The sequence below is a fragment of the Chaetodon auriga genome, chromosome 19, assembly GCF_051107435.1.
Source record: "Chaetodon auriga isolate fChaAug3 chromosome 19, fChaAug3.hap1, whole genome shotgun sequence".
Taxonomy (NCBI): Eukaryota; Metazoa; Chordata; class Actinopteri; order Chaetodontiformes; family Chaetodontidae; genus Chaetodon; species Chaetodon auriga.
Window position 1 is genome coordinate 2,928,877 of NC_135092.1, and position 27,876 is coordinate 2,956,752.

Consider the following 27,876-nt stretch of genomic DNA (forward strand, 5'->3'; position numbering starts at 1 on the left):
TTGCGAGTCACTAAAGACATTTTGAAATTTGATTTAAAAGGCCAGAGTGTCTGGACTGAGACACACCAGAGATCTGATTATAATCTTAAAACCACCTCCAAATGTGGCTTGGATCCGATTCGTAAAAAATTCTTTTCTTTTTCTTTTCTTTTCTTTTTTTCCTGTCCAGACTTTCTAAAATCAGCCTGGATACAATTTGGAAATGCCAGATTTGGGCAGGCAGTGTGAACAAGGCCTTACTAGTGTCCTGAGACAGACTGTTGCCATTTCTGTTTAGGAATTCTTGTAACTTAGTTGGGTATTTCTCACTCATGTACACGTCGTCCCCTGTTAGTCTGCAACTTCATCTTCTCTGAGAGAACAAAAATAAAATCAGTCTTGAAATGGCAAGGACACTGACAATCAAGACATTTTTTAATCATCAACAGTATCTCAATATCAAGGTTGGACTGCAGTTTTCATGAAAATGCCCAATCAAGTTACTGTGTAAACATTTCATGAAGACATATTGCTGTTATATTTTATTTCCATACTTTGTATCGGTGTTTAAAGTATTTCATGACCACTGAAGTGATTGTTGTCATCTATAGTTTATTTTAGTCGGTCATGCTCCAGTTTCCTCAACAGGTACTGTAGGCTGTTAACTTCAGGATTAGACAGGGTGGTCACGACAGTGAATGGATTGAACAGAACCTTGTTTATCTAAAGCACAGCTCGCTGTCATTAATATTACTGGCTGAACTGATTTGAGAACTAATGAATCACTCTTGAGTGTTTCCATTTATTACTGGCTGCTTGTGTAAAGTGACACTTCTCTTTAATTCTCACTCATTCATTTCTGGTTTACTCTGTTTTCATGTCTTGCTGTTTGTTTTACTGATAATCCTGTTTAACCTTAATTGGTTTTCTGGACTCATGATATCAGAAACTCTAACCTCTGTTATTTGAATCTGTGGTTGTGGTCCAACTGTGTGAAATACAAAAGAATTTGATTTTGGTTGGTTGGAGTTATGGCAGTGTTGAAGGGTTGAATGAAATGGGATCACTGCAACCTTAAGCAGGGCTGTACATTGTTTATTGCAAGATAGATGACATACAGACTATAAATAATCTTAACAAAACAGCATATACACACACACCGAGAGTACCTGGTACATACTGTATCTGCACACTAATACAGTGACTGATCTTTTCAATAGACCAGGAAACCTTTGGCGGGAGGGAATCACTTAGTTGTACTGTTTGGTGTCTGTTTTTGTTTACTCTAGCTTTAAAGTGGAAAACCTGTAATGAAATCATATTTGCATACTGTATTGTGTTTTTTAATTAAATATTTGTCTGCATTTCAAGACTTTCATCGATTTCACAATGTCCAGATTCCATAGATGTGGTGGATTACCTTGGAGCTGGTAGCATTAAAGAAAAGCTCTAAAAAATTCCAAAATACACCAACCAGCACCTCTAAAGCTAAACGATAAACCTGCTGTATCCCTATGTAAACAACAGACCTTAACACAATAATTTGAAGTTTTAGTTGGAGATACTTCCTCTGCTTCTTCTCCTTGAACTTTCCTGGTGAAACATCGTTCAACCTTCCAACCTTCTGTGCTCTGCTTATAGTTTGCAAGATACAGTCAATGATCACAGGTTTTGGTCTCTACAGGCACGATGGTACCAAACCAGGTAACCTCAGTATGATGACAAGACTCTGTGATGCAACAGAGCCACTACACTTTGCTGTTTGCTGCCAAGAAATGGTTCTAGCATGTTACTCCCTCAAAACTACAAACGGTAGAATTTGAATTAGTGAGCTATGGAGGTGTTGGTACTGTAGGTGTATTTTTGGATTATCTTTATTGTCTTTTGAAACATGGATACCTTTCTAAGCATAAAAAGATTAAATGTAACGTTAATGAGTTTTATCACAAAATATCAAGTACCAGAATCTTCCAAACCAAAACATAATTCTTCCAAAAATTTCACATTGATTCTGATTTGATTTTAGATAATGTAACAGTGGTCCCATCAATGGTTGATCAGGATGTCGTGATGGGCTGGTTTCTACAACATCAGTGGAGACAAAGACAGTTTTCCTTGCGACTTCATATCTCACTTGTTTTGCTATAAAGACTTAATAAAGCACTATAGAATAATACAGGTAGCTGTATGGTCCACAGTCTTGTTGTAACGATTCCAGAAAAAAGAACTGTTGAACTTTTTTTGGCATGTTGAACTTTTTTGTTCACGTTGTCAGAAGGCCTTCAACCTTTTTTACTAACCATTTCAAATCCGAATATTATTAAGCAAAAGACTTGGAAAGACAATGACTCTGGCAAATTAGACAGATCTACTGAAGCCTTCTAGAAAATTGTATCAAAAATAAATAACCAGATTTCTCTCCTGTAGAACTGATCCCAATATATGTTGTATATACATAATATATATGCAGTAGCACCAATAATAATCTGAAGAACCAGTTTATTGCTATCAGTCAATTTTGACCACTGGACAATTCCTTTGTTATGATGTTGCATTAATATGTAATTAATGCATTATGGATTTAATTCAGCACATAACAGCCCAAACAAGATAAGTAAAACCAATACCTGAAGGAGGAATAAAATAAAACAGAATTCTGCTGGGATCCTATTGTGTCACTGTATGAGCCTTTACAAATTGAAGATACCTTAGCAATATACAGTAAAGCAACAAACAAAAGAAAGTGAAGAATGAAATTCAAATCAATGCCTGTTGATGCCTATTTTTGTGATATACAGTAGAAACGGAATCCCATTAGTGGAGTTTTGTCTACTAAAATCTATTCATGTGTAATTGACTGTGTTAATGGAAGGTGTTTGCATTGGGTCGTATCATCATGGTCACTTTCTTCAGTGAATAAGCTCCTCCTCTGAACTCGGCCCAGTAGACTCCGTCCTGGTAACGGCTGCGGTAATGCCCACCACGGTACCAGACGCCGTTCAGGTTGGAATGAGCACAGGCATTATACCACCAACCTCCTTTCTGGTAGTGGGCACAGTTACCTGGAGATACAAAGAATTAAATCAGACCAACTGGTATACAAGCAGTCTGCTCTTTTGCTGGCTGAAGAAATAGGGTAAGAACTGATTAGTAATCAGTAAGACCAACAATGGACGACACTGCTGTTTTCATTAAATTCCTGTATATTTGGTCTGAAACAGTAAAGCTCCTGGCATGCTTTGTGCCACCCGCCATCTCCTCTGCAGGTGAGTCTGCACTGTCTGGAGCAATTAATGTGCTCATGCTTGCACAAGTTACTAACTTGTCCATGTGGGAGTTGTCATTGCTGTGCAACACTGTAGCGAGTGCTGTGGACAACTCTACAGCAGCACATGGGAGGACAGCTGGAGAAAAAGGAAGCAAGAAAAGCCCCACATGACTTTTCGCACTCAGCCATGTGCTTTTTGGAGAGGCACAGACTGCAGTGTTTCAGATGTTGAGAGGCGTGCGCCAGATCCCATGTGCTGGCCTCAATTACGCAATTGCAGAGTTTTGTGGGTGCACAGTTGTGGAGGCCAATGCAAGAAGCATGAACTGCGCCTTACATCATTAACACAATACTTCTGCTGTATGAAACCTACTGCAGAGTTGAGGTCACCACTGTTAGTTTAGTTCTCCCTAATTAGGCAGCAATACTGGAGGGAAACTATATTTTCTTTGCGAGTTGTAGTTTTTTGTGCATGTACTCTGAATGACAGTACATTTATAGTGTCAAGTAGAAGAGTGGAGTGTCACAGTTTAATCATATTTGTGGCATTTGCACATTTGTTGAGTTGCTGGCTTAAGCCAGCCCATTGCGTTTAAATAAGTCAAGGAGCAGAGGTTATCCATATTCAGTCATGTATGTGTGCTTTTTTTAACTCATGGGCAAAACATTCAGATCTTTGAAATTAGCCAGACATCATTTGGATTGTTTGCTTGCCAAATCTAAATCTCTGATTGTATCCAAATGTCTATTTTCTGCATTCATGTCTTCAGTCACAGAAACAGAACATGAACCTTTGGACTCGTTTCGACTGAGCAGTCATTGAAATTTGGTGAGCTGGATTATTGATGGCCATTTTCCACTGGCTTCATTGCTGCTGTGATCTTCGAAAAGGAGTGAAAGCCATTTTGTTCTGCACAATCAGCAATGACGTATATAGAATAATAAGTGTTAGTTGTCAAATATAGAACTACAAAATACACAATGAAACTAAAATATACAGGTTTGCTTGTGATTACTGTAAATATTAAACTGATGTGAATTTCAGGTAGAGGAATTGTGGCTACAACAAACTCAGACAATGTCTCTGAACTTTAAACAGTTTCTTGCTTATATCACACATCAGTACTTAGTGTCGTTTGAGATCCTGGACAAAATTAAGACAACTGTTGTCTGCTGAACTGAGATTGATGCATCCTGTCAGTGTAGCTACTATATGTTGTCTGAACAATAGTCTTAAGGGAAACACCTCATCATTGCGGGTAGATGCCTAAACCCTGCATACAGACGGTTTTGATTTACTAACTGTGTGCAGTGTATTGAATAAGATACAAAAATGTTAGTCGTTTTTGCAAGTGAAAGTCCAGTGACAGTTATGATTGTCTTCTCTTCCACTGCATTACACTCACCTGCATAGACGTCATGGTCTCTGTCCAGTGTGGTGAACTGCTTGCTGTTGTGCCAGGTAAGAGAGTCTCCAGCGTTGCCATGGTACTGACCCACTCGCAGTCTGTAGAAGTCGGCTTCAGACTCCACACGGAAGCTGGCATACTCGGCAAAGGTCTTGCGTCCGGTCCAGTCTTCCAGGGTCACCAGCAGCTTGTAGTTGCCCTGGTTGGTCAGCCAGTAGATGTTCTCTAGTCCTAACCAGTATTCACCGTCAATGTTTCCAAACCCTTGCTGTTTGAGAAGAATGACATTGAATTAGGCAGGAATAATACATTCTCACTGTTCCCAGCACATGATTTAAGAGGAAAGGTCACAGCAATTCTCTCATTTGAAAATTTATAAGAAAGTAGCTGTTTTTCCTCTCCTTGGATACAGACGTGAACTCCAGCAACAAACCACCTATGGTTTCCAAGCATCTGTGAAAGACTGGCTTGATGTCAGAGTGAGAGGCCAAGAGCAGTGGCATAATGGCAGGACGTGTTTAAGATCCTCTCCAGCAGAGCTCACTGTGTTTCTGAACTCTTGCTTCAATTACATGGCACATGGATTCAATCAGGATGGAGGCATCGTCCCTGCCAAATATGAGCGTATAATTGGCTTAAAGTGCCTTGTTGACTCATTGAGTGTGGGTTGGGGAGTGTTTGGGTCGGGGGACAAGTTGGAAGTACTCCATTGTGCTTTGGTCTTGAGTTTAAAGTCCTGAGAAATTATGCAGATTGGGATGTCCTCACTTTTGGCCACAAGATGTTAATCTTTGCCAGCTAAGTGTTTCACCCTGTGCAGCCATATTTTACATAACGTCGGGTTCCACCGGTAGTAACTGGGAAACACAGCATGGTTATTGCGCTGGCTGCAACACTGAGAGCATGTTTTGTTTATTTGAATTGATTTGAATTTGAATGTGATCTCATAGATTCGAATTTGTTGAGTTTTTCTTACGGTTACTAACATATTACACAATGAGATGAATTGTCCAAACAGTTTTTTTTTGTTTAAGATAGATTTCGGCTGTAGGGACCAAATAGAAGTTTAATTATTTCATTACAGATGTTTCTTGATTAGATCTTTTTTACCTCACAATTGCAGTTTCAAAGTCCTGTTTGTATAAATTCCATTTTTTATGAAGTGACACAAGTATTCATAATGTCACTGTTTAGGACAGTGTCTGTGTTACCAAACCCCTCCCCTGCACGCTTTAACCAGGCGCATTCCCATAGCCACTGTGATGGTAATTCTGAATCGGACAACTAGCTGGGACTGACGAGAGTTGCTTTCCACAAAGGACGATGCTCAACCAACCACCACACTACTGTAAGTAGTAGATCTCAAATGACTCTTAATCTCAAGACAAAACAAGCTGTCGTTCCTCAATGCTTTATTGAAATAACAAGGATTACCACAGTTTGATAGCAAGCTTTGCCGTATCAGATAACAGTTTTGCTTCGAATATGAACACAAAAATGTAGACTGCAGTGTTTTTGCAGTTTGACCCATACCATGGACTGAAAGTGACGACTGTGTATGACTTCAAGTGTTCCTTTATGGCTTGAGAATACTCTACTACTTCTTAAACTAAATCAACTATTTAAAAAGCCTATTGGATTGGCTGTAAAATGCATCATCACAATGTTTGAAGATAGATAGATAGTTTGCTAGATATATTGCTTTAGATTAAACTGCCCAACAGTATACAAAGTAGTTGAAATCATGACTGAGTTGCGATCCAGTCAGGCGGGCACAATTTCTATCTGTTTTCATGTCTCCATCATATATTAAATGAATGAATGAACTCGCGCTTTTTCTGCTCATGTTTGCTTCTACTCCCCCCTCCACCCTGACGCCAACCCCTGCTGTAGTTATTTGTTTGCATGAAGTAATATTCAAAACGATGGTAATACACAATATAAAATTGTGCCAGTTTCACTTTATTTCTTCCATGAACTCTCGTATTTCCAAAGCGGTGTTGATCGTTTTTTCATGGTAATGTATAAAGAATGCAGTGTATCCTGTGTAGTTGTTGGGTTCTGAGGAAAATGTAAAGTGATCCACCTGTTTTTGCAATACCAACGCCAGCAGTATTACCACTTGGAAACACTAGGGGGATTGAAAAGTTGTCTGTTTCCACTCGAGAACAGTTTTAAAAGCAGGACTTTTACTAGTAGAGTATTTTCACAGTATGGTATTATTGCTTAAGTTAAGGAACTGAATACCTCCTCCACCACTGCTACTTGTGGTTTGGACAGGTAACAGGTTCTTTACAAAATGCTCCAAGTTTGACTTGGGTGGAGGAAGTTTGCGGCTGTTGGCTCATGGTCTGACCCTTTTGTTAATGATTTCTTGTGACTGGTCGGATGCTTCAACTCAATGTGTCATTTCAAATTTGTTGCAGATGTGGCTGACTTGTCTTTTCAGATGCAGCCGCCACAACTGGCATAAAAATGTGAGATTTTATCCATTCCAATCTGTGCTGATTTGTTCATAAAACATGCCATGAAAAAAAGTGTGCGTTCACATTCATTAGTTGTACCACATTATGAGGTTGACTCGTGTGGTTGTGAGAAGGAGTGGCTGACATGACCTAAAATTATTATCTATATTTTTTACTTTTTGGATGGTGACGGTATTATTATATTACGGTTTGCCTGTTCTGTCCTTATATTTAAATAAAGTTCATATTTTGATAGTAAAACAAATGAATGGTATGTATCCTTATCAAACGGAGACATGGGGCAGAGTATTTTGCATTCTCAACAGCATTTAACTTGCAAAAACCTAATCTATATTACACATAGGTACAGCAGTCAAAAAGCGGATGTGAATTCATTTTCTCCCCAGCTTGGAAGTTTTCTTTGTTGCTGAAGCCATTTGACAATCCTTGAACCTCCAGAGTTCAAACCACATATGTATCAGAGGCCATCTGTCTTTATGGTTTGATGGGCACCATGTGCTTTGAAATGTATAGCGTGATTGACCTAGAAATATCCTCCCTCTCTTGCTGCACAGAGTAGATTTGGGACATGCTCTGCTGTCACTGCTGGTCCCACTTGTGCTCGTTCTGACTGGGGTTGCCTCTTTATATTCTCAGATGTTTGTGTTTTTTAAATGATGGGATAGGTTGTTTGTGTTTCTTCCTATTGCTGTCACAACACGGCAGAAAACCTTGCTTTATGCTGAAGTTTGGTCCTTGTTGGATAGTCCTGTCAGCTTGAGCTACTCTTTGTGTTTAGTGCTAAGCAGAAGAATAGCATGCTAACATGGCACGCTAACTAACAAATGGTGAACATGGTTAGCATTATACCAGCCTAACACTGGAATGTTACCATTGTCTTTGTGTGCATGCTAGCATTCCATTGGCATTTATCTCGAAGTGCCACATTGCCTACGCATAACCTCACAGAGCTGCTAACATGCCTGTGACCTCTTAGAATGATTTTGGGGCTGTAATTCCGACAATGTAACAGCCCATCTCCATTTAATATAATGGATGCTGCATCTCAGCTCAGATCCTCATTATTACCTTGTATGTCTCCCAGTTTCTAAAGAAGTTGACGGAGCCGTCCTGACGTCTCTGAATGACAGTCCATCCACCAGGGTCGTGTCTCTGGTTACACCAAACCTGCATGAGTTGATTGCCCTTGTCTGGTTTCAGGAGGTACATACCGCTGGTGGTGTATCCATCCTCCAGAGCCTCTAGACAGTCTTTGAAAGGGCCTGCAGGAGAGACTGAATGCTGACTAACAAAACTATGTACTGTATATTGATCTACAGGGACTTTCATGAGTGGCATTCATTGTCATCAACATGCTGTCATCATCATTATTATAATTCTTAAATCCTGTGCTTGAAAGAGACACTGCAACATCCAATAAAATTTGAAATCTATGGACTAAGGGCTCCTGGAAAAAGTGAAGTCACTCTTGACCATGTGTTATGTGAGCCAAATATGACTAACACGAGTAAACATTACTGTGAACAAAAATGCACTGTATTACGCCGTATGTGTCTCAGTAGCATGTACCTCCTGTAAATGTGCTTCCATGTGATGTCTCCTGCGGTTACCAAGAAATTATGGAAGCTCTGAGAGGCAAATGAGACCAGAAGAATTCTGGACAAGTGTGATCTAAATAAACTCTCTCTCATATGACAGGTGAAAAAATGTTTTGCCAGGTTAGTCTTTCTAACGTCCTTATGTTTTTTTCCATCTGTAAAACAAGTGGTCGAAAAAAGTTTTGCCTGGTGAGAAAAAAAAGGTTTGTCAGGATCATCATGAAGGCGTTGAAAGGTGAAAATGTTTGTTACTGCAATACTCATTTTGGCCACAAGAGACTGAAGTGCACCACATATAGGAGAAATATGCCTTCGGGACTGTCTGTCAGAGAACTTTCACAGATGACCAAAAAGTAATTCTCCTGGAAAAAGTTTTTTTGCCTACGTGTTTCCCAGATTGAAAAAAATAGAAAAGAAAAATGATCCTGGCAAAGTGTATTTTCACACCTGTTCTTAAGTCATACATACAGGAGAGAAAACAATTTAGATCTGACTTAGAAAATGGATCACCAGAATTCATTAATTTCTGTTGTCTCATTTGCCTCTCATTGCCTCCATATTGTTTTGGTAACCACAAAAGACATCACATGGAAACACAGAGACACATTTAAATGATTGTATACTACAACCCTATAAAGTCAGGACGCTGCCTTCCATATGGGGACAAAACTCAAGTCCCCATAATGTAAATCATTAAATTTTAGGGTGAAGAGTTGGGTTAAGGTTAGGGTAAAGTTAGATTTAGGTTAAGATTAATCTCTTGGTCTGTAAAATGTCATAAAAAAGTGAAATATCAGAATTTTCAGTCACAGTTTCCTTAAGCCCAAGCTGACCTATTCAATTGTGTTGTCCTATTGGACCCACAGTCCTTAAACCAAACCTATTCAGATCACGAGACAAAAAAAAACCCCAAAGCATTCAGAGGCTTGAATTAGTCAGTGTTTGGATTTCTTTCTTGAAAATTAGTCAAACAATTATTCATTAATAGTAAATAGTAAATAGTTTGCTGATTAATGTTCAGTTACTAGACTGATTGGATAGATTAATTAATTGACAGACCAATCATTTCAGCTCCACATTCTTTACTTAAACCATCCATCCACCATCCCAATTTTAACAAACGTAAAATGTTGCAAGGGATTAGGCCTGTTAATGCATTTCACTTGCATCATATATTCTATGACATTTGCTTAGGAAACCCATTTGTTCTAGATAGAAAGTCACTAGATTGACGAGACCTTATATCTGTTAAATTGCAGTAGCCTGTTTAATCCACTGCTTCAGAAATGACTTCATGTAGGTGAGCAGGGCTCGTCCAAGCCAACAATCTTTTGGGATTCCCAAACCGTATCTTATGATTCCTACATTATATGAAGTTGCATAAGTTGTTGTTATTGTTGTTACCATGTCATGTCAGGTACTGCCAACGGGGCTACTCATTGTTGTGCCAACAATCACCGGCACACCAGAGTTACTAACGGATATTATAGGGACTTTGACATCAGTTGCAGCTACAAAAAGTCCTCTTTGATCTTCTGTATGCTTGTACTCTGACGTTCATCGCTATAGAAGAGATGTTTCTCCCAGCTTTGTAAAGTATTGGACAATATGTGGCCTGTGTCCCTGACAATAATAGGCCTCACAGGAAGCAATGAAAGTGTCAGTGTGGTCAGTACTTACCCGAGGGCTCGTTTGTGAAACTGTATGCAGCACTTGGCATTGTGGGCAGTGAAGGTGGTAATGCTTTGGAGTTTTGGTCGTTCTGTATCTCATTAGTCATGGGGTTGCTGGTGTGCCTGGTTAAGGTAGGTGGATGGTAGGGTCTGTAGCCTCCAGGAGACACTGCTGGCCTCTGCAGAGGAGGCTGAGGGATCACAGGAGGCTGTGGACGGACAGGACGGCTCCTCTCCTGCACCACACTGTATGAGTATCCTCCCCGCTTACAGCGCTCCTCCAGCTGCACCAGGAGAGCACTCTGGTTGCTTGCGAGGGCTGACAGATGCTGGTACTTATGGTCCAGGTCACGGTAGCGTGCAGCTAGCCTCCCCATCTCATTTGTGTGGTTGAGCACGCGGATCTCCATCTGTGATACCTCAAGAGCATTGTCTCTTTTGCGGATAATCTCATGCAGCAGCTGCATGTAGAGCTGTGTAACTCTGGAGTTCATGTTGCGGCTCTCTTTGCGTAGTAGCTTGACTTCATTGACCACACCCCCGTCTACCTCTACCAACTGCTGCAAAGCTTCAATCTGTCGCCGCTGCTTCTGCATTTCACTGTTGAGCAGCTCCAGCTCCTGCTTATTGACCCGATTCTCCAGCAGGGCGTCTGGCTCCTTGGAGTTCACACAGATGGCCCCGTTGTTTTTCTGCTGAGGGACAATGAAGGTATAGGAGCATTTGTCTGTTTGGAGAGCACTGTGGTCGACCATGGCACGTTTTTGCCGTTTTGGTGCAAAGAGGAACTCTCTCTCTAGGATCTCATCACTATTCCCCATTTCCTGAGTGTCTCCCTGGATAGAGGTTCCAGAGAGCAACAGGAACACCAGCAAAACCACCACAGGGAGAATCATAGCACTGTCCTGCAGCACCCAAACCGAGATGATATCTGGAAGAGAGGGGGAGATTATCAATATGTCCATTCTCTCACATCATTCAGTGAAGTGAAACTGGCCTTTTTGAAATATTTTGTAGTTATTTGGTTGTTGTCCTAAATATTTAATTTTGCATATTGCATTTCCAGTGTGCTAACTCACAATCTTCATTCGCTTAAAGCTGCATAAATTTCATTTATTTAGATCCACTTTGGGGTAGCAGAAAAAACTGAAAACACAATCCAGTGGTTTATTTTAGCTCTGGTTTGGTCAACTCCTACCAACTCCTAAGGGAAATATCTGGCTCTTTAGCTAAATGCTCTACTATAGCCCCCTGCTAGTCTCTGACATTGTTTATGTGTTGATTGGTGCTGGGTAGGTAGTTTACATATATTACATTGGTACAGGGGAGCCATGCCTCCTAATGCATATACTAAGTCTGTCAGGGCAGGAGGTGTATCCACTAATAAAACCATCATAAGTCACTGAAATTCAAACAGATTTTCAAGTGGTTTGTTTTGTGCCAGACATGCATTTATGATACAGAATACTTTGGTTTATAATAAATTCAGTTTTTCATGACAAAATTCTTTATCTTATGTATATAGTAACAGTAATAGTTCTGTAATATTTAGGTTATTTTACCCTATTTAATTAGTTTCTATGTATATATCTTTTTTCTTGATATATTTTTGTTTTATAATTTTGGAAATAAATTAAGACTTCATTAAATAAAAAAAGAAATCATTGCAACAGACACTGAAATTAAAACATTAAGTAAATTTCTGACTGTCTTCACAATTTTCTTTTTAATCACATTTATGGTGAAATATTCATATTTTGATAACTTCCATTGTAAGGCTCACAATATTATCAAAAATATGCGCTAAATGCAGTGTGTCAATGGAATTGTGCAGAGTTGCAGTTTAATGCTTACAAATTCCGATAGTAATATCTTACAGTTTTGTACAAGTGAAAATAAATTGGGGACTGGGGGGTTGCATGTTTATTCAAAAGAAATAACCAATAAATGATTACATGAAATAATATATTATTTATAAAAAAAATGTATTGATATACGACAGAGTGGAAGAAGAATTTCCTTACATTTCAAGTTAAGGTTTGGATGGTGCCTTGTGTACAACATTAATGTTCTTTGCCAGTCACAGGCCTGTGTAAGTGATGAACTGCACTGTTTGTGGTTGTTTAAAGAAATGGGACCAGATGTTGTATACTTGTTCTTCAAGTTTGTGGCCTGTGCTAAAAAACTTTAAACCTCTGTAGCACCAGTTCTATGTGCAAAAAAAGTTAAGGTCCAGCCCTGCTGCGTGCTGTACATATTTCTGTCACTTTTCATGTGAAGAACCAAGTGCAAGATGTACGCCATTATCCCCATATTTAAACGATTTTTGCATCACCCCTGACTCTGTGACAGCCGTTTCTTATTCCATTGTGCTGTTCAAAACAGCTATGAACACTTTCGCCCTCCAACGTGGTCAGACAGCACATCTAACAAGCTAATTCTTTTCTAGCACATCCAGCCCTTAGCCTGTACAAAAGCTACGGTGCTCTTTGTCTTAGATTAGATTAGAGCATTCTTCTAAAAGACATTTCCTAATTTGGTGTATTGATGTGGTCAGTTCAATTGCATCTACACCAATGTTTCTCCATACATTTCATAAAGTTTTTACTTTTAATTTGTTTTGCTTTTTTTCTCAGCCGAAGTTCAATTTTTGACCACCACGTGGCTATATCCAGCTGAAATCAATTTTTTTCTGGATTGCAAACTGTTGCAAAATGAATTTCTCTGTATTACTGTTTTTAAGCTATGAGAGAAAGAAATAAACAATAGACACCCACAAACAGAAATGTACTGTTCAAACTGGCCCTAACTTATTCCCATAGCGTGACACCATTGGTCCTCTTTACTAAAATATATGATTTGCCCAAGCAAATCTGTTCCCTGTTTCCAGTCTTTGCTCAAACCTCGTGTTATGCTCTTGGTCTTGGGGTAAAATGTTATCACAGCGTTGGAATGTTCAATAACAAAAAAGATGAAGGGGAATCTCCCCTGACAATGTCAGTGCGGTTGCTGGAGATGGTAGCTACTACATCATAACATGTTCGGCCAACTCCTGCCTCATTCAGGCCAGTTCAGTCACTTTTAGTGAACTTCATACATTTTCCCATTGAACAACAAGGTCTGTAAACGTCAATTTGGTTTTTCATGTTGAAAGACTGTAAGTCAAATTCATTACTTTAGGGCTGGGTACTGAACTTTGATACTTCTATGGCACTGGCCCAATTGCTTCAATAGGGTGGAGTATTAAAAAATGGCTTGTCATTTGTTCCAAATTTGTACACCTAAGGAGTAAATATCATCAGTGTCAGCTAGTCAATAATGCTGGTTATTGGCTGTCTGTAAAGGCATGCAGGAAAAACACTGCATTGCAACTAGAGCTGTTGAATGTCGCAGTTGTGACACTCATTGATCTCACTGTCATGTGTTCACATGGTTCATGTCACTCTCTATAGTTCCAAACAAATCTGCACTGTGAAACTGTTGGAATGGTTGAATTTACAGTATGTATGCATTATTTTATATGCACTATATTTTTCTCCAGCTTTTATGGTTGTAATTACTCACGTCCAAATGTTATCTTATTTCAAGACATTCACATAAACATGCACAAGTGAAGATCAGTGTTGGTCAGTTGTGCAAAATAAACCAGGCAACCAATTACACTCAACAAAACATTTTATTCTATAATATATCCAGGAAGAGGGCAGATACGTTTATCCTTGAATGGACAGCAGGAATAAAAGCAGATGTGGACAGCTGACTGTGAGAGCTCAATGAACTTCACTGGATGATCACTGTTCAAAACATCTCCACACACCCAAACAAGAATCAAACTGCTGATCCATACAGTGACAGCAAAAACATTCACACTCCACACCACACTGCAGTTACTTCAATGTTTTGATGAGAATATTCGACTGTCAGAAGCATCAAGTCATAGACCCAGAGGAGACCGGGTCCTGAGTCGAGTCCAGCCTGCTGCTGCTGAGAGAACTGGGAAAGCCAGATGAAACAGTGTTCAGGTTAATACACTGAAGGATAGAAATATACACTGAAAGCCAGTGTTTCCCAAACATTTTCATGGGGTTGACATTACAGAGGTGAGGGAACACACCTCCAGTTAGGTCCATATGTGTTTGGACACACAATTTCATACGAAAGCTGAAAGTCTGCGCTTTAAACTCCTAGGCACCAAAAATTTTGTGATCATGCAAATACACGTTGACCTGTCTGTAGAACTTCCAAACTAACCTTACAGCTGTCGGCTCATCCAACACCTCAACTTTTTCCTTCCTCCAATGACAAGAGTTCAGACATTGTGGACATGAGGTGTGTTCCTCGCCATCAGGAATCAGGGATTAACTCCTGGAAACACTTGAGTCGTTCCTTCTACACATGACCACTGCTAGGCAGCACCATGTCGATGGATCTCGTGACAGAAATCTCCATAATAACAAAAGAAACAACAGAGAAACAATCAGTACAACACCACCTTTAACTATGACCTCAGTAATAATGATATAATCTAATTTACACATTTCTGACTGAACTGAACATTATAAACTTCATAGAAGAAGAATTCATGGCGGGGCTGTTATACACGTCTCTATCATCTCCTCAAAGAGAGAAAGGAAAGTGTCATCTTGAGATTGTTCGAACTAAGCGTTGCTAACTTTAACAACAAATCTTACTACTGAATATAAACTTTGTATGCCAACCAAACACCAATAACTACAATTGATTTGAGATAAATGTAGGCCAGCAGACATCTGGTTATGGTAGCTTGTGAAGTGTTGCTCACATTGGCTATCTGCAATTAGAATCTAACTAGCTATAGTTGTACAATAAACATTAACTAAAACTGGCTACATAAAATACTGCTATTGACTAGATTCATGTGAGGTCAGCAAATTTGTTAAAATGCCAAATAATGCAGTAATTTCATCAACTTACCAGTGAGTGTGCTTGGATTGTGATTCGGTGCTGGAACTGCTCAGTGTTTGGAACTATTGCTTGGCAAATGACACACATCACTTCTGCATTTTCCAAATCCAAGTCTCGTATTCATTGGTGCTGGTTATGCCCAGAGGCAGGGGTCACTGTTTTTTTTACTGCCAGTTGTGTATTTGCACAGATAACTAAGTAAACTTTGCACTACTTGTTAGCTAGCTGGGGCAGCTAACCTGTATCTGCTCGCTAGTGAGTCTGTTCACGTTGGGGATGGATAACCTGGAAGGTGGAGAGTGTCTCTGAGGGCAAACATGGTGTTGCTTACCAACAGACAGGTAAAAAGAGAGACATGTCCTGAAGTTGACACTAAGGATGATTGTCAGCCCTGGGCTAGCTGCTCTTTAGCACAAGAGGTTTGTTCTCTGCCAGTATTTCCCAATACCACAAATGTCACGGATTAGGCAGACGAGGTGCTGCAATGATATATTGTTTGCCTCTACTGTTTGTTATTAATGTTCATTTTGACAGTTATTTCTGTAGTCCAGTACTGTACAGATATTCCATCAGTTTGTTTATTTTAGTGCACTTATCCAAGATGTGTAGAGTGTGCAGAGAAAAAAATGTGTAATGTAAATTTTTTTTGTTAAAACAGATTCTATAAAATTGGTATCAAAAAAAAGTTTTGTTCAGGAATCAGTATGAAAGTCAAGGCATTGGTATGGGTATCAAAACTTTTTAAACAATACCCATGTGAGCAGTACTTGTATGTACTTGCATGTATTTGATGTGTTCATATTTCTGGCATAAGACCTCTTAGTTTTTGCTCTTGGTCCATGATTGATTGATGGAATGATGGTTGAGGCCGCTATCTGTTTCTATCTAAAAGCTTATTTCAGCTGTGTGACTTTTCCTGAAATCTGAAAACTTTTTAAAGGTACAATATGTTAGACTGTGGAACAATTTTTAATTGCTTTGTATTACCAACATGCGAAAGGACTTTGGATGGTTTTTCCATGACATTGTACACTCCTGAGTGCCTTGCCTCTCTTCCATTCCCCACAGTGCCAACAGCATGCAAAGCAAGCTAACGTTCGCTAAGAGATGGAGTCCAACAATGTCAGCACACGACCGACACAAAGTCCAAAGTCAAAGCTAACGTCATTGCAAAGCATGTAGAATATTTTGTGATATTGCGGTTTTTGCTGGCTAATTTTGGCTAACATTAGCTTACTTGCTAAGGAAGTTAACAGTCATCGGTATCATTACTAACAGGGGTTTTCTGAAAGTTTCACATGCAACCTTTAAATTAAATTTCAACCACAGGAGCATAATATATGTTGAGTATTAGCCCCTCTACAAATCAGAGCATCTTAAAGGCATCATGTCTTTCTTTTATATTAATCTTCCTTTTCATCTTTACAGTTCTCTTTACTGAAATTGATTCAACCATCACAGGTTGGGTGGTCTACGAGATCACAATGTCTCATGCAAAAACTACTCAACAAGCTTCACATTAGGTTTGGCAAAATATTTTATCTGTGGAATTTCCCTGATCTTCACAATTCCTCAGAAGCTTTGAAGATCAATTTTTCAGGTTTTTTTTTTTCATCACTTGGTCGGACATTAGTCATGTTTCTGCTGCTGAGCCTGGGTTAGTCTCTCTGGAGCCGTATTTTAAGACAATACACCCCAAAGTGGACACAAACAGCAATGCAGACAGCAGATGCACACATGGTTCTGTTTATTTGACTTTGGTGGTGTTGTTTGACATGTTCACACATACGTATGCAGTCATAAATTTTTGGCTGCATGTGGACTGGAGCTCAAACAAGTACGTGTAAGGAGGCACCAATTTTTCAGTTTCATCTATTCAAATGCAAACAGAATAATTGTAAATTCATCATAAGCTTTTAAAATTTAAGCAAGCAAATGTGATAAAATTGTAGCTTTCCCACATTGTGTGTGTCTGGATGCTGTTGGTGCGTGAGCGTCGAAAACGTGGAAAACAGTAGAAAGCATGTGAAATGCTGTGGGTTTATGTTCCCCTTTAGACACCGTTAGACACAGAGCTTGTTTTGACTCGGTCTTCAAAATAATTCTGTTTTGAATCCTTGGTTGGACAGCATTCCCTCTACCATTTGTCAAATTCATCTCGTGTGACATTTACATCCTAAAGTTACGGAAATGGAAACAGGATGAACATGACAGGAAGCTCTTACTCCTGAAAGACATTATTGTATGAGGTGTCAACTACATTGAAGCTATTCCAGGCCTCTCTGTGTTCTCACGCATCTTAGAGACTGAGGTTGTATGATTTCATAAGGTCTGTTGAGCTGCCGTGCTGTAAATGCATGTAGTTGGAATGTTTTATACAATAGCTGTACTAAAATCTGCAGATTTCACACTATGAATTTGTCATACATTTATTGATTCAAAATTTAACATTAATTAAGTCTTGCAAACAATAAAATATTGGGATTTGGCTGTAATATTGTGTGTGTTAATGTGAATTTACCTTGGCGGCCTTTGGGGCATTTCATGTGCGCCCCCTATCGACCAGTTGTCACTGCTTGCTGGATTATTTTAATCATGTTGTAGCAGCCGTTCATTTCATCCTGATATGCTGGATCAGAATCAGTGCTGATATTGACGTTATAAAACTGATCATTGGGTATCTGCTAAACCTGGCCAGTCACATTAAATACTGTTTCTTAGTCACTCTCTTATTGGATCTTGAGAAGCAACAAAGGTGGAACATACTATTGCAAAAACATCAGGATTGGTTAACGGTTGTGTTGTCTCCTGTTAAGAAGTTATGCCAAGTATCTGAAATGAACATGTTTTTGCTTTGAGGTAGTGAATTCACCAACTTACACAATGGAAGGCACAAAGACATGATGCAGAAGTGGAACAAAAAAAATTAAGCAGTGGGAAGGAATCAGTGGTTAGTGGCAGATTTGCTGATTCCAGCAGTAAATTTCCGTTCTGGTCTGAAAAGGCTGACGTTCCAGCCAACGATCTCTGGATTCAGGCAACCGAATCAATTGAATTCATTTTGTGAATCCTTCAGTCATTTTGCAATGTGAGGCACAGATAAACTTTGAATAAATGTTCATCTAATTTAGAGCCTGAACAATGAATAGACATGCTTGATATTGTATATGATATTGTACCCTTTTATCGCCACTGTTTTTAGTTTAGAGATAACTGAGGCTTATTTCATCCTTGGAGGACCCCAGTAAACTGATAATAGGTCTATAAATGTAATTGTATTTGTCGAGCATGCAGTATAAACTTTTGATCGTGTGCGCAGTTTGTGAGACAAAGAGAGACTTCAAAGGAATGATTTCTTGTTTTTATTACATGTTGTTTTAAGTGCAGTGATTTGAAGAACGCTGCAGTATTTTATCTGCCACTGTGCTCTAATGAAGATGAATTGCTCATTTCCTGCCCTCAGCTGAACATGACACAAAGTAATTCAGCCCAGCCCCAGAAAAACTGAACAGGATGACATCACAGTCCAACAGACAATTACACAACTCCTTGATTTGACTGTTTTTCATCTTCATTTTATCTTAATGTCTTGCAAATTCTGTGAACCTGCCAGTAAAACTGATGCCAAAGTGTGCTCAAGCTCACGTATGTACTATTTTTCACCGGCAAATGTGCTATGGACAGGAATCGCTATCATTTCCACAGAGACCTGTGGTGTGTGTGTTTGTGTGTGTGCATGTGTTTATCAAAGGTCATTTCATGGTTAGATGTCTCAGCAGCCAACAAGCCTCGCAAACCTCTTTGTCTGTTCACACACACACACACACTGCAGATCTCTGTGGAAATGATAGCGATTTCTGTCCATAGCTACAGTGTGTCAGGGCATCTGTCAGATCTCCAGTCACTAAAAAATGCAGCACAGACCCCATAAAATCAGTCCAGACGTAGATCACCATCTGTCAGACAAACAAAAGGTGTCGGCGGACACATATACGACAGCCCTCAGTGGTAGACGTCAGAATAATTCAGCAGCTACAAAAGTGATCAATGAATTTGTCACGCATGCTTTGTCCCTCCTTGTCTCCCACTTCTCTCTTTCTATCTTTGTCGTTGTGTCTGTTTCTGGCACTCATTCACACATGCACACACAGCAGGAACAGTTGCTGGTGGCTGTGACTCGTCTGCGCTGCAAACACATGTCAGCGTCTGGACACAAAGACGTGACAGGCCTGTGGAGCTCTTTAAACCACAGGGGGAGAGAGAGGACAGAGACGGCCGGCTCTCCTCATTCAGCAGATTTGGTTTAAGTGTTGGCTGACTGATGAACAACTTAAAAACTGCAGTTCATCTTCAGTCCCTGTGTCTACCTCAAGGCGATTGGATTGTAGCAGGATTGCTCCTCTTTCACTAGTATCTGACTAATATCTTCCTGCTTGGCCCCAGCATGCTGCTTGATGGTTCAGTGGTTGTGGAAAAGGTTTATTCAATCTTTGATTTGTGGTCTGTTGCACTTTAAGCAGATGTCAGACGCTCCTGACTGTAACACAGTTTGATCTTCACACAATAGCCCAATTACACTATCTATTTGTCTTTTAAAAAAAGAGTAGCCATTCACACCATCACGCCAAGACATGAGTACTGTTAGTCTTTACTTCAGGAAATAGACATATGAGAGTCTTCCTACTGTACTAAATATCCCAGCAGCTTTGCATAAACAAATGAAAGATCCCTTCAGGAAGTATTAAAGGTTCCCTGTCAGGTTTTTGACCTCCAGCAGCTCTATGGAGCACTTTTTATGTGTAGGTTTTGTTTGTCTCACTCTTGAGGATGCACATGCATGCACACGTTCGCTCAAGGGACACAGTATACAACCCCGATTCCAAAAAAGTTCTGACACTGTGTAAAGCATAAATAAAACAGAATGATCATTTGCAAATCCTTTTTGACAAACAGTCATTCGGAAACAGTACAAAGACAATATATTCAAAGTTTGACCTCATCAGCTTCATTGATTTTTCAAATAAGTTGTGACAGGAGCACCTAAAGACTGGGAAAGATGCGGAATGCTCCAAAAAGCCCATTTGGTACATTCCACAGGTAAACAGGTTCATTGGTAACAGGTGATAGTATCGTGATTGGTATGAAAGGGGCATCCTGGAAAGTCTCAGTTATTCACAGGTGAGGATGGAGGGAGGTTCACCACTTTGTGAACACATGATTGTATAAAGCATATTACCTCATGGACTCAGGGACACTTTTTGTAAAACCATTTTTGGTAAAAAAAAAAAAAAAAAAAAGTTTGTTTGAAAATGCATTTTATTCATTTTATTGTTGTTTTACTCAGTTGGCCCAACTTTTTTGGAATTGGAGTTTTCTTGCCAACAGTTTCACTTCATTCCACTGATAACACAGATGCAGGTGGTAATGTGGTAATACACCAACATAGGCAAAGAAGACATAAACAATGCAAGTTTTACCGTTAATTAGTTAGAGGTCAGCTTTGCAGATTTTTTATGGGAAAGGAAATGCACTCAACACTCATTTGACAGAAATCAAGGATACGCCCAGTGTTGGTTAACACTGAATGTAAACATGACTTTTGAATGTTTACAAGAAAAGTCCTTGCGCTATACCTTTAGTTGATCTTTTGACCACTTGAGAACAAGCTGAAAACCCCAAATTTAGATACTTCCACCATTTAAAATCATTCTGACCAGACTGCATTCAAACCTGAAGTGAAAAATGAACTGGAGCTAAATTGTTCATTAGCTGTTCCAAAGTGGAACTTGCTGAGTCCGCTGATCTGAATTTCATATGATTGAAATTATGTTCAGACAACTTATTTGAATGAGAGTAGGCCTGATTTAAGTAAAGGTGTATTAGCCTAATAGTTAAAGTATGTACTGCAAGTATTGTTCAAAACAGGATCAGTAGTAATATATGATAACAGATAATATACAATCATATGGAATCACAAGGAAAGAGTTTGAGGGAGTGATTGAAGTTTTTTGTGTTGTTAATGAGTCAAATGTATTAAAAGAAACACAAGACAAGCCTCATCATATCTTCAAATTAGAAAACAGAAGGCTTTTAACCTAAATTATACGCATGCTGGGAACTATGCTAGTAAGATAACAGTGTTCCCAAACAACTTAATTTAATTCTGATTAAGGTTTTAAAATGGATAAGTGGTTTAAGCTGGCCTGGCTTAAAGAGCAACAACCTAATGATAAAAGATGAGTTGAGTCACTTCATAAGACTTTAGAGTGATCTAAACTTTGAATGACTTTGAAAACAAAGGGACTGTCCTGACCCGGGGCTCCCTGCTCCACACCACTGTAACCTGCTGCACAGAAACACTTGCTGCACTTCTACAAAACGTCAAGTGTAGCCTTTCTACTCTTGACTACAGATAAGAAGACCAGTAAAATAGTCACTTATGAGAAGAGACCGACTCTAAGTTGAACCCATTAAGCCCCACTAACACACTGCTAAGTCAGTCAGAACAGTCATGCTGTGCAGCAAAACTGTTGAGACCCAGAGAACTTTAACCTCAAGTTGACACGAAATCTGTCAGGAGAAAAAGAATGATGCACAAGACATACAATATTTCAAGCTAGAACAAGACGTCATAGGGTTAAATATTGTGCTCTGTGTAACCATAGTATATATTAAAAATAGAGTTGGAATAGAGAATATGTAGTATGCTGTCAGAGCGGATTTTACCGTCCTTAACGCGAGTTGACTCAAAGGGAAGGACAACTGTGTTAAGAGTAAAACACTGTGAATGATGGTGCATCAGTATTCAGGGAGTTGCATATAAAATGAAAAGGTCAGGTTTGATAACGGCTCCACTCACCACTTGTCTCTGCCTCCTTATATCCCCTGGCTTTCGGGCAAGTTTGACTCCAAGTCCTCACCAGGCAGAATCAGTCCACATTTCCTCTGCGTTTGTCTGTTATTCTGTCAGTCAGACTCCTTCATATTATTTCCTTCACCTGCTGTCAGAATCAATTCTCTGCGAAGACCATGAAGAAAATGTTCCAGCTGTGATGATGTGTCTGCAGAGGAGGATTTTTTTTTAACAGCCCCTCAGTGTCCAATCAAGCAGCAGCAGCAGCAAACAGCCGAAGCCCTCCTGTTGTAACTTCATTCATCTGCAGCACAGGATTTTTCCACCTTTGTCAAGGGATGAGTCCTAAACTGAGAGATCATGCCTGTTCCTCACACAGATTCTGTTTCTCTTCCTCCCAGAGACTCAACCTCCTTCTGTCTTCCTGCCATTACAAGTGGGACACTTATTGTTGCTTGAAGTAATTAAGCTGTGAGGCACAGCCACGCCCCTTCCCCCTCCCCTTGACAACAGGGAGATCATGGAGGCATTAGAGGCATGGAGGCTCCCAGTCCCCCCACTTCAACCCTTGTCCCCTGCAGCCCCCCCGCATCTCTCAGCCGCCCCACAGTCCTCCTTTTTTCCATTACTCTCCTCCAGCCAGCCCAGGACTCCCTCTTTGGAGGAGGCTGGGAGAGCTGACCCGCCGTACGTGTCAACAGCTGCCTGTGTTGCAGTAAGGTCACAGGTTTGGAGCATGTGAGTCTTGACCTGTACTTATTCAGGGAAGTTACGGGAAAGAGCGATGTTTAGCTTCATTTTCCCTGCTTGTTTTTCCCCAGGTTCAGCAAAGACTAAAAGATGAACAGACAGGGTGTTTTTGATCTTCCAAGCTTCATTCCAATCCCTATAAATGAGACATAAGATGAATCTTACGTTGACTCTTTAATCTCAGAACTGAAACCGGGTAGAGACTGTCCTTCCAGACAATTTGCGAAACGCAGAGGTGGAAGAGTGGATAGTTTGTTATGTTGTCATAGTAATTACTGGTTACATAACTTATGAAAGACACTTTCAACAAATATTCAGTGACTCATTGTATTTGTTTTTAAATGCACGTGATGCTCACAAACTTATAATAGGCTCCTATGATAGGCTCTTATCCATGGATTCATAAAACGCCCTTTGTCTCAGAGAGGTTATGTGTGCGAGGAAGATAGTTATCCTTTGAGACATTTGAAAAAACTCTGCTCTGTGGAAAGTGTCGATTGAGTCATGTTGATTTGTGCATTTATTTTGGTTCTATTTATTTTAGTTTACAAGGAAATTTTCAGACAGTTTTACATCACTCTTGTTTTTCCAATCAGAAAGGGACATGTCTGTTTGTGGAGTCGGGACAGCTGGAGAAATGTAGACACAAGCAAAAAGTCAGTGCACATTGCGGCTCGAGTCTTTATGGTGGAGAGTATCATTCACACTTTTCTCATTATGACTCAAAAGTCAACCTCATATTTGACAAAAACAACAAAGAAACTAAGAGGCTCTGCAGTGCAATAACAACATTACCTCCAATTCAAATCCCTGAAGGAAATATTATGATACTAATTTAAGTGCCATCATGCAAAGTTGAAGCATCCCAGAGCACATTCAGGTGCAGCAGAGCATTAAAGCAGAACCATGGCGCTTTTTTTCTTTGTTACGTTTCTTCCTGGATGTGTGTTTTATCAAAGGGAAATTCTTGGGACTTCTTGTAATGGCTTTTGTATGTCATGCAATCTCGTGTCTTTTGCCTTCTGTGCTTCATAAAGAAGGACATGCCCTAGCCTGTGACTGCTCTCTGGTCTCTGTCTTCTTTGTTCATGTACACACTCTGCTCTGATGGGCCTAATAATGACCTACAGTGGAGCAACAACTGCTAGGAAGCAGGTAGTCCGGAAAAAGCAGTGGGCTGTGAACTGTCCTTCCTGCTGCAACCCAACAATAAATGACTGAGGTAACTCTCTGTTGTTGACCACTAAACCATTAAATTATTCAACTTACAGCCACTTCATGAAAGCTTAGTAGGAGTGGAGATGGCCTCCATGACTGAACATATTTAGGAAAGATCATCACCAGATTATCCAACCAGAGTGATGAACACACTGTTTGACTGACAAGTGATCTCAAACCGCAGAGTAGATCACTTGGAAACAAAGATGTTGACATGCTGATTATTAAAAAAAACCCCAAAACATCTCTTAAAACTATTTTATTCACTGCATCAAGTGCATCATATTTTCTTTACTGGAAGATAATTTTCTAAATCATTTGCTGTACTAAGCTCTGTTTCTTATTGCATGTCTTACTGTTAATTAATTAATACTAGTACTGCTGCTACTACTAATTATCATTATTATTATTATGTACCAAGCTGCTGTTCAGCTCTGAACATTTGCAGATTAAAGTGATTTACATTTTATTGTGATGTACTTAAAGTATTACTGAGAGATTCTGACAAATTGTTACTACTTATCATGTTTTACTGTCAGTTTTCAGTCAGTAGTTACTTTGCACCAGACTGGATTATAGTTTGTACTTGCAGTTAACACGACGTGAAAAAGATGAAATCCTTGCTCATTTTTTTCAAAATTGAATACATTATAGTGTCGTGTCACTGCCTAAAAACATGTAACATCTGAAAAACATATCAGGTGTTTGTACTGCACACAGTGGCTGAAATAGAAATACTGATGTCTATGGGATTGTATTGCAAACTTTAATATAAAAGCAGCCAATTGGAAAAGTGAAAGCACCCGTTTACATGGAATTTTACACAAATTGATATCATTGTGTCAGAAGCATTAGAACTGTAAAGACGATGTATACCTAAAGTGTCCTCAGGAATAGCTTTTTAAATATGCAGTTTCTTGAAAGCACATGAAGAACCAGAAAATTAGGCATGTAACGGTGTACATATGAACAATTCAGTACAGCATAAACTTTTTGAGTAACAGATGAGCAAAAAATGGCACTGAAAAATATCAGTAAGTCAACATAAGTGTGATCCAGATTTCCCAGAATATCGCATAAGGAGAAAATAAATATTTGTTTACTTGTCTATTAAAGGAGCTTCATCAATTGTGGAGCACCAGTATTGGTGAGACAGTATCAGCCTGTGACTGACTGTGTGTGAATGGTATTGGTAGACGCCTTGTGACGGGGCTTTTCTGTGCGTCAGAGAAGCAGGGAGACAGGAAGCAAAGCTGCGCAGCTCTGCAGACGGAGCACAGCTGAAACACATTACACCTTACACTGTGTGTATCGGGATGACATCATCGGCAAATATTTGTTAAGCATTTTGTGATGTGGTTATGCTCATGTAATATTTAGGCTGGAGCTGCCAGCACAGCTGATATCATGGACAGCCAGTATATCTCAGTGGGATTTGGGTGTAGCATGGAGAAAAATGCAACACACAGTTGAAGGCTTTTCAGCCTGCAGTTGGGAAAGGATTTGTAGTTCCTGCAGTCTCAATCTGTTGTTTTGTTCTCTATGTGAAAGCCCAGTTTTACTGGATTTTCATTTGTCTTCTTGATGTCTTTGATAGAAATACCGTTGTTTTGGCCTGTCAGCAACATATCTCAGCAACTAGAGATTAAACAAGGCATGTTTTCAGTGCATTATTCCATTCAGCACTTGATATTATGAGGTGTAATGAATATTGCAGTCATAGGCCAGCGAGCCAACAGTGAGGCTTCAGACTTGTAGTCTTGTTTCTTTCATCATTACAGGCACAGCTGAAGTGTTGAGCTTTGAAATACTGCCAAACACTGCCTGAGGTGCTACCCAATATTTCCACAACTGGTTTCCATCTTACCCTAACCCTCATCAGTTTCTGCCTTTGCAGTTTTATATGTTGGCAATAAGGCAGTCTGCACACATCTTGTAAACTTGGTATATAATCATTAATGACGAAGCCTCCCCATTCTTTTTTCCCTGCTCTATTTCAACTTCTGTTCTTTAATATTTAAAGATGAAATCATTACATTGCATTGTGTTGGTGAGATGTCATTTTTCTCATGTCATTTGAGGACATTGTTGTGTTGTGTAAACAGCTGTTCAGCTCGCTGAATGAAAATGTCCTCAAACTGGAAACATCTTTGACAATTTGTATTTGCTGAAGTGATGAAATGAAACGGTTAGCATGGGATGATGCTGAATTTGCAAAATGAAAGTAACGTCACGCTGACTGGCCTGAAAGAGGGATCCCTTGTGTGTCACACTTCTGTGTTTTGAACCAATTTTATAGGCACTGAGGGCTGTCTTACTAAAAATGTTGAAAAAAACACATTGTTTTTCTCATACTGCAGTTGTTCATTGCTGCAGCACCTCCATTCACTTTCTGTCTGAAACACTCCATTTTAGCTCCTGCCTCACCCCCCCAGAAAAGCCCAGTCTGGTCTGATTGGTCAGCTCCCACAGGCCTGAGCAGGCACCGTCCACCGTGTTTCCGTCTGGGTTTTTGCAACCCCGGCTGTGCTGCAGGCCTGCCTGAGTATGGTGACAAAGTCACGGAGATGTTGTGAATGCAGCACAGTTTTCCAGAGATTACTGACAAACTGAAAAATCAGTGCAGTAGATTGTAATGTCTCATTATATAAATTTTTAATATTGTTCCAGATTAATTTTTCGGTCAGTAATTCTGAAACACACTTTAAAAAAACCTGGTATTTCATTAAAAAAACCATTACAGATTTCAAGTTCTAAACATGAGTTTTATTGAAAACACTGACAAAAAAGGGTTAAATGAGGAATCACAGCAATTACTAAACACTAATGAAGGTCCTGAACCTGACATGTTGAACTTTTCTAAAAGTCAGTACTCTGTCGGTGTAGCTGTGTTCTGGTCTCCACCCTGATCACAGCTGGAGCTCTACAGCAGTAACTTTTTACCCCGTAGAGAAAGCATGTAACAACTTCATATGTCCAACTTCAGTAGAGACAAAGCCAAGACAAGCAATGATGGCCGCTGCTTCAGACAGCTTTCTGCTGTAACACAGCTCTTGTGTGGACACTGTCCCCTATGCTTTAGTTGAAAAGGCTTTGGCCTTTTCCAGTTCAGGACTTACAACATTGTTTGGCCCCTGTGTGGCAGCCGGACCACACACTGAGCAGCATGGCAAAAGATCGTGTTCCACACAGTCACTACACAAAGTGACTTGAATATAACAAACAGGGAGAAAATGACAGCTGACTGAGTCCTGGTCGTTGATCTGAGTCTGTGAGAGTGCAGCAGTGCTGAGGAGCAGAGCAGTGTCAGGTAAACTGCTTTGTGTTTGTGTCCCAGGCGCTCATGTATCATCCTCCCAGCGTGGGTGCAGCAGGCCAAGCATCCCTGACCCCTGCTCCATGACCTCTGACCTCTCTAATGCCTGAAGTCCTGTGGGCTGCGTCTCCTTTGTGCTACTGACGATGTTACTCGCTGCACTCCTCAAGAATTTCAACACTAATGAGTGTGTGTGTGTGTGCGTGTGTGTGCGCGTACTTGCTCCATAGTGAGAAGTTTTTGACCAACCGACTGAGGACATTCTTTGAAAGTGAGGACATTAGGGAGGTTAAGACTTTGCTTTAAGGATTAGATGTGTGTGCATGCATTTACATGTATTTACACATTTCACCTGCAATACATGAGTATGTGATAGTAGAAA

General features: G+C 39.8%; 2 protein-coding genes across 4 annotated transcripts in view; one reads left to right on the top strand and one right to left on the bottom strand.

The window, feature by feature from the left end:
• LOC143337728 (ras-specific guanine nucleotide-releasing factor RalGPS1) overlaps positions 1-27,876 on the top strand; it is a 96,280-nt gene that overhangs the window by 28,271 nt on the left and 40,133 nt on the right. The gene's annotated exons all lie outside the window — the stretch shown is intronic.
• Positions 702-22,648, bottom strand: LOC143337730 (angiopoietin-related protein 2-like). Its single transcript, XM_076757482.1, has 5 exons — positions 22,217-22,648; positions 10,421-11,344; positions 8,211-8,404; positions 4,654-4,924; positions 702-3,041 (listed from the first exon to the last, which is right to left on the bottom strand). Exons 2-5 carry the CDS (start codon positions 11,307-11,309, stop codon positions 2,842-2,844), a joined length of 1,554 nt encoding a protein of 517 aa, XP_076613597.1. The 5' UTR covers positions 11,310-11,344; positions 22,217-22,648; the 3' UTR covers positions 702-2,841.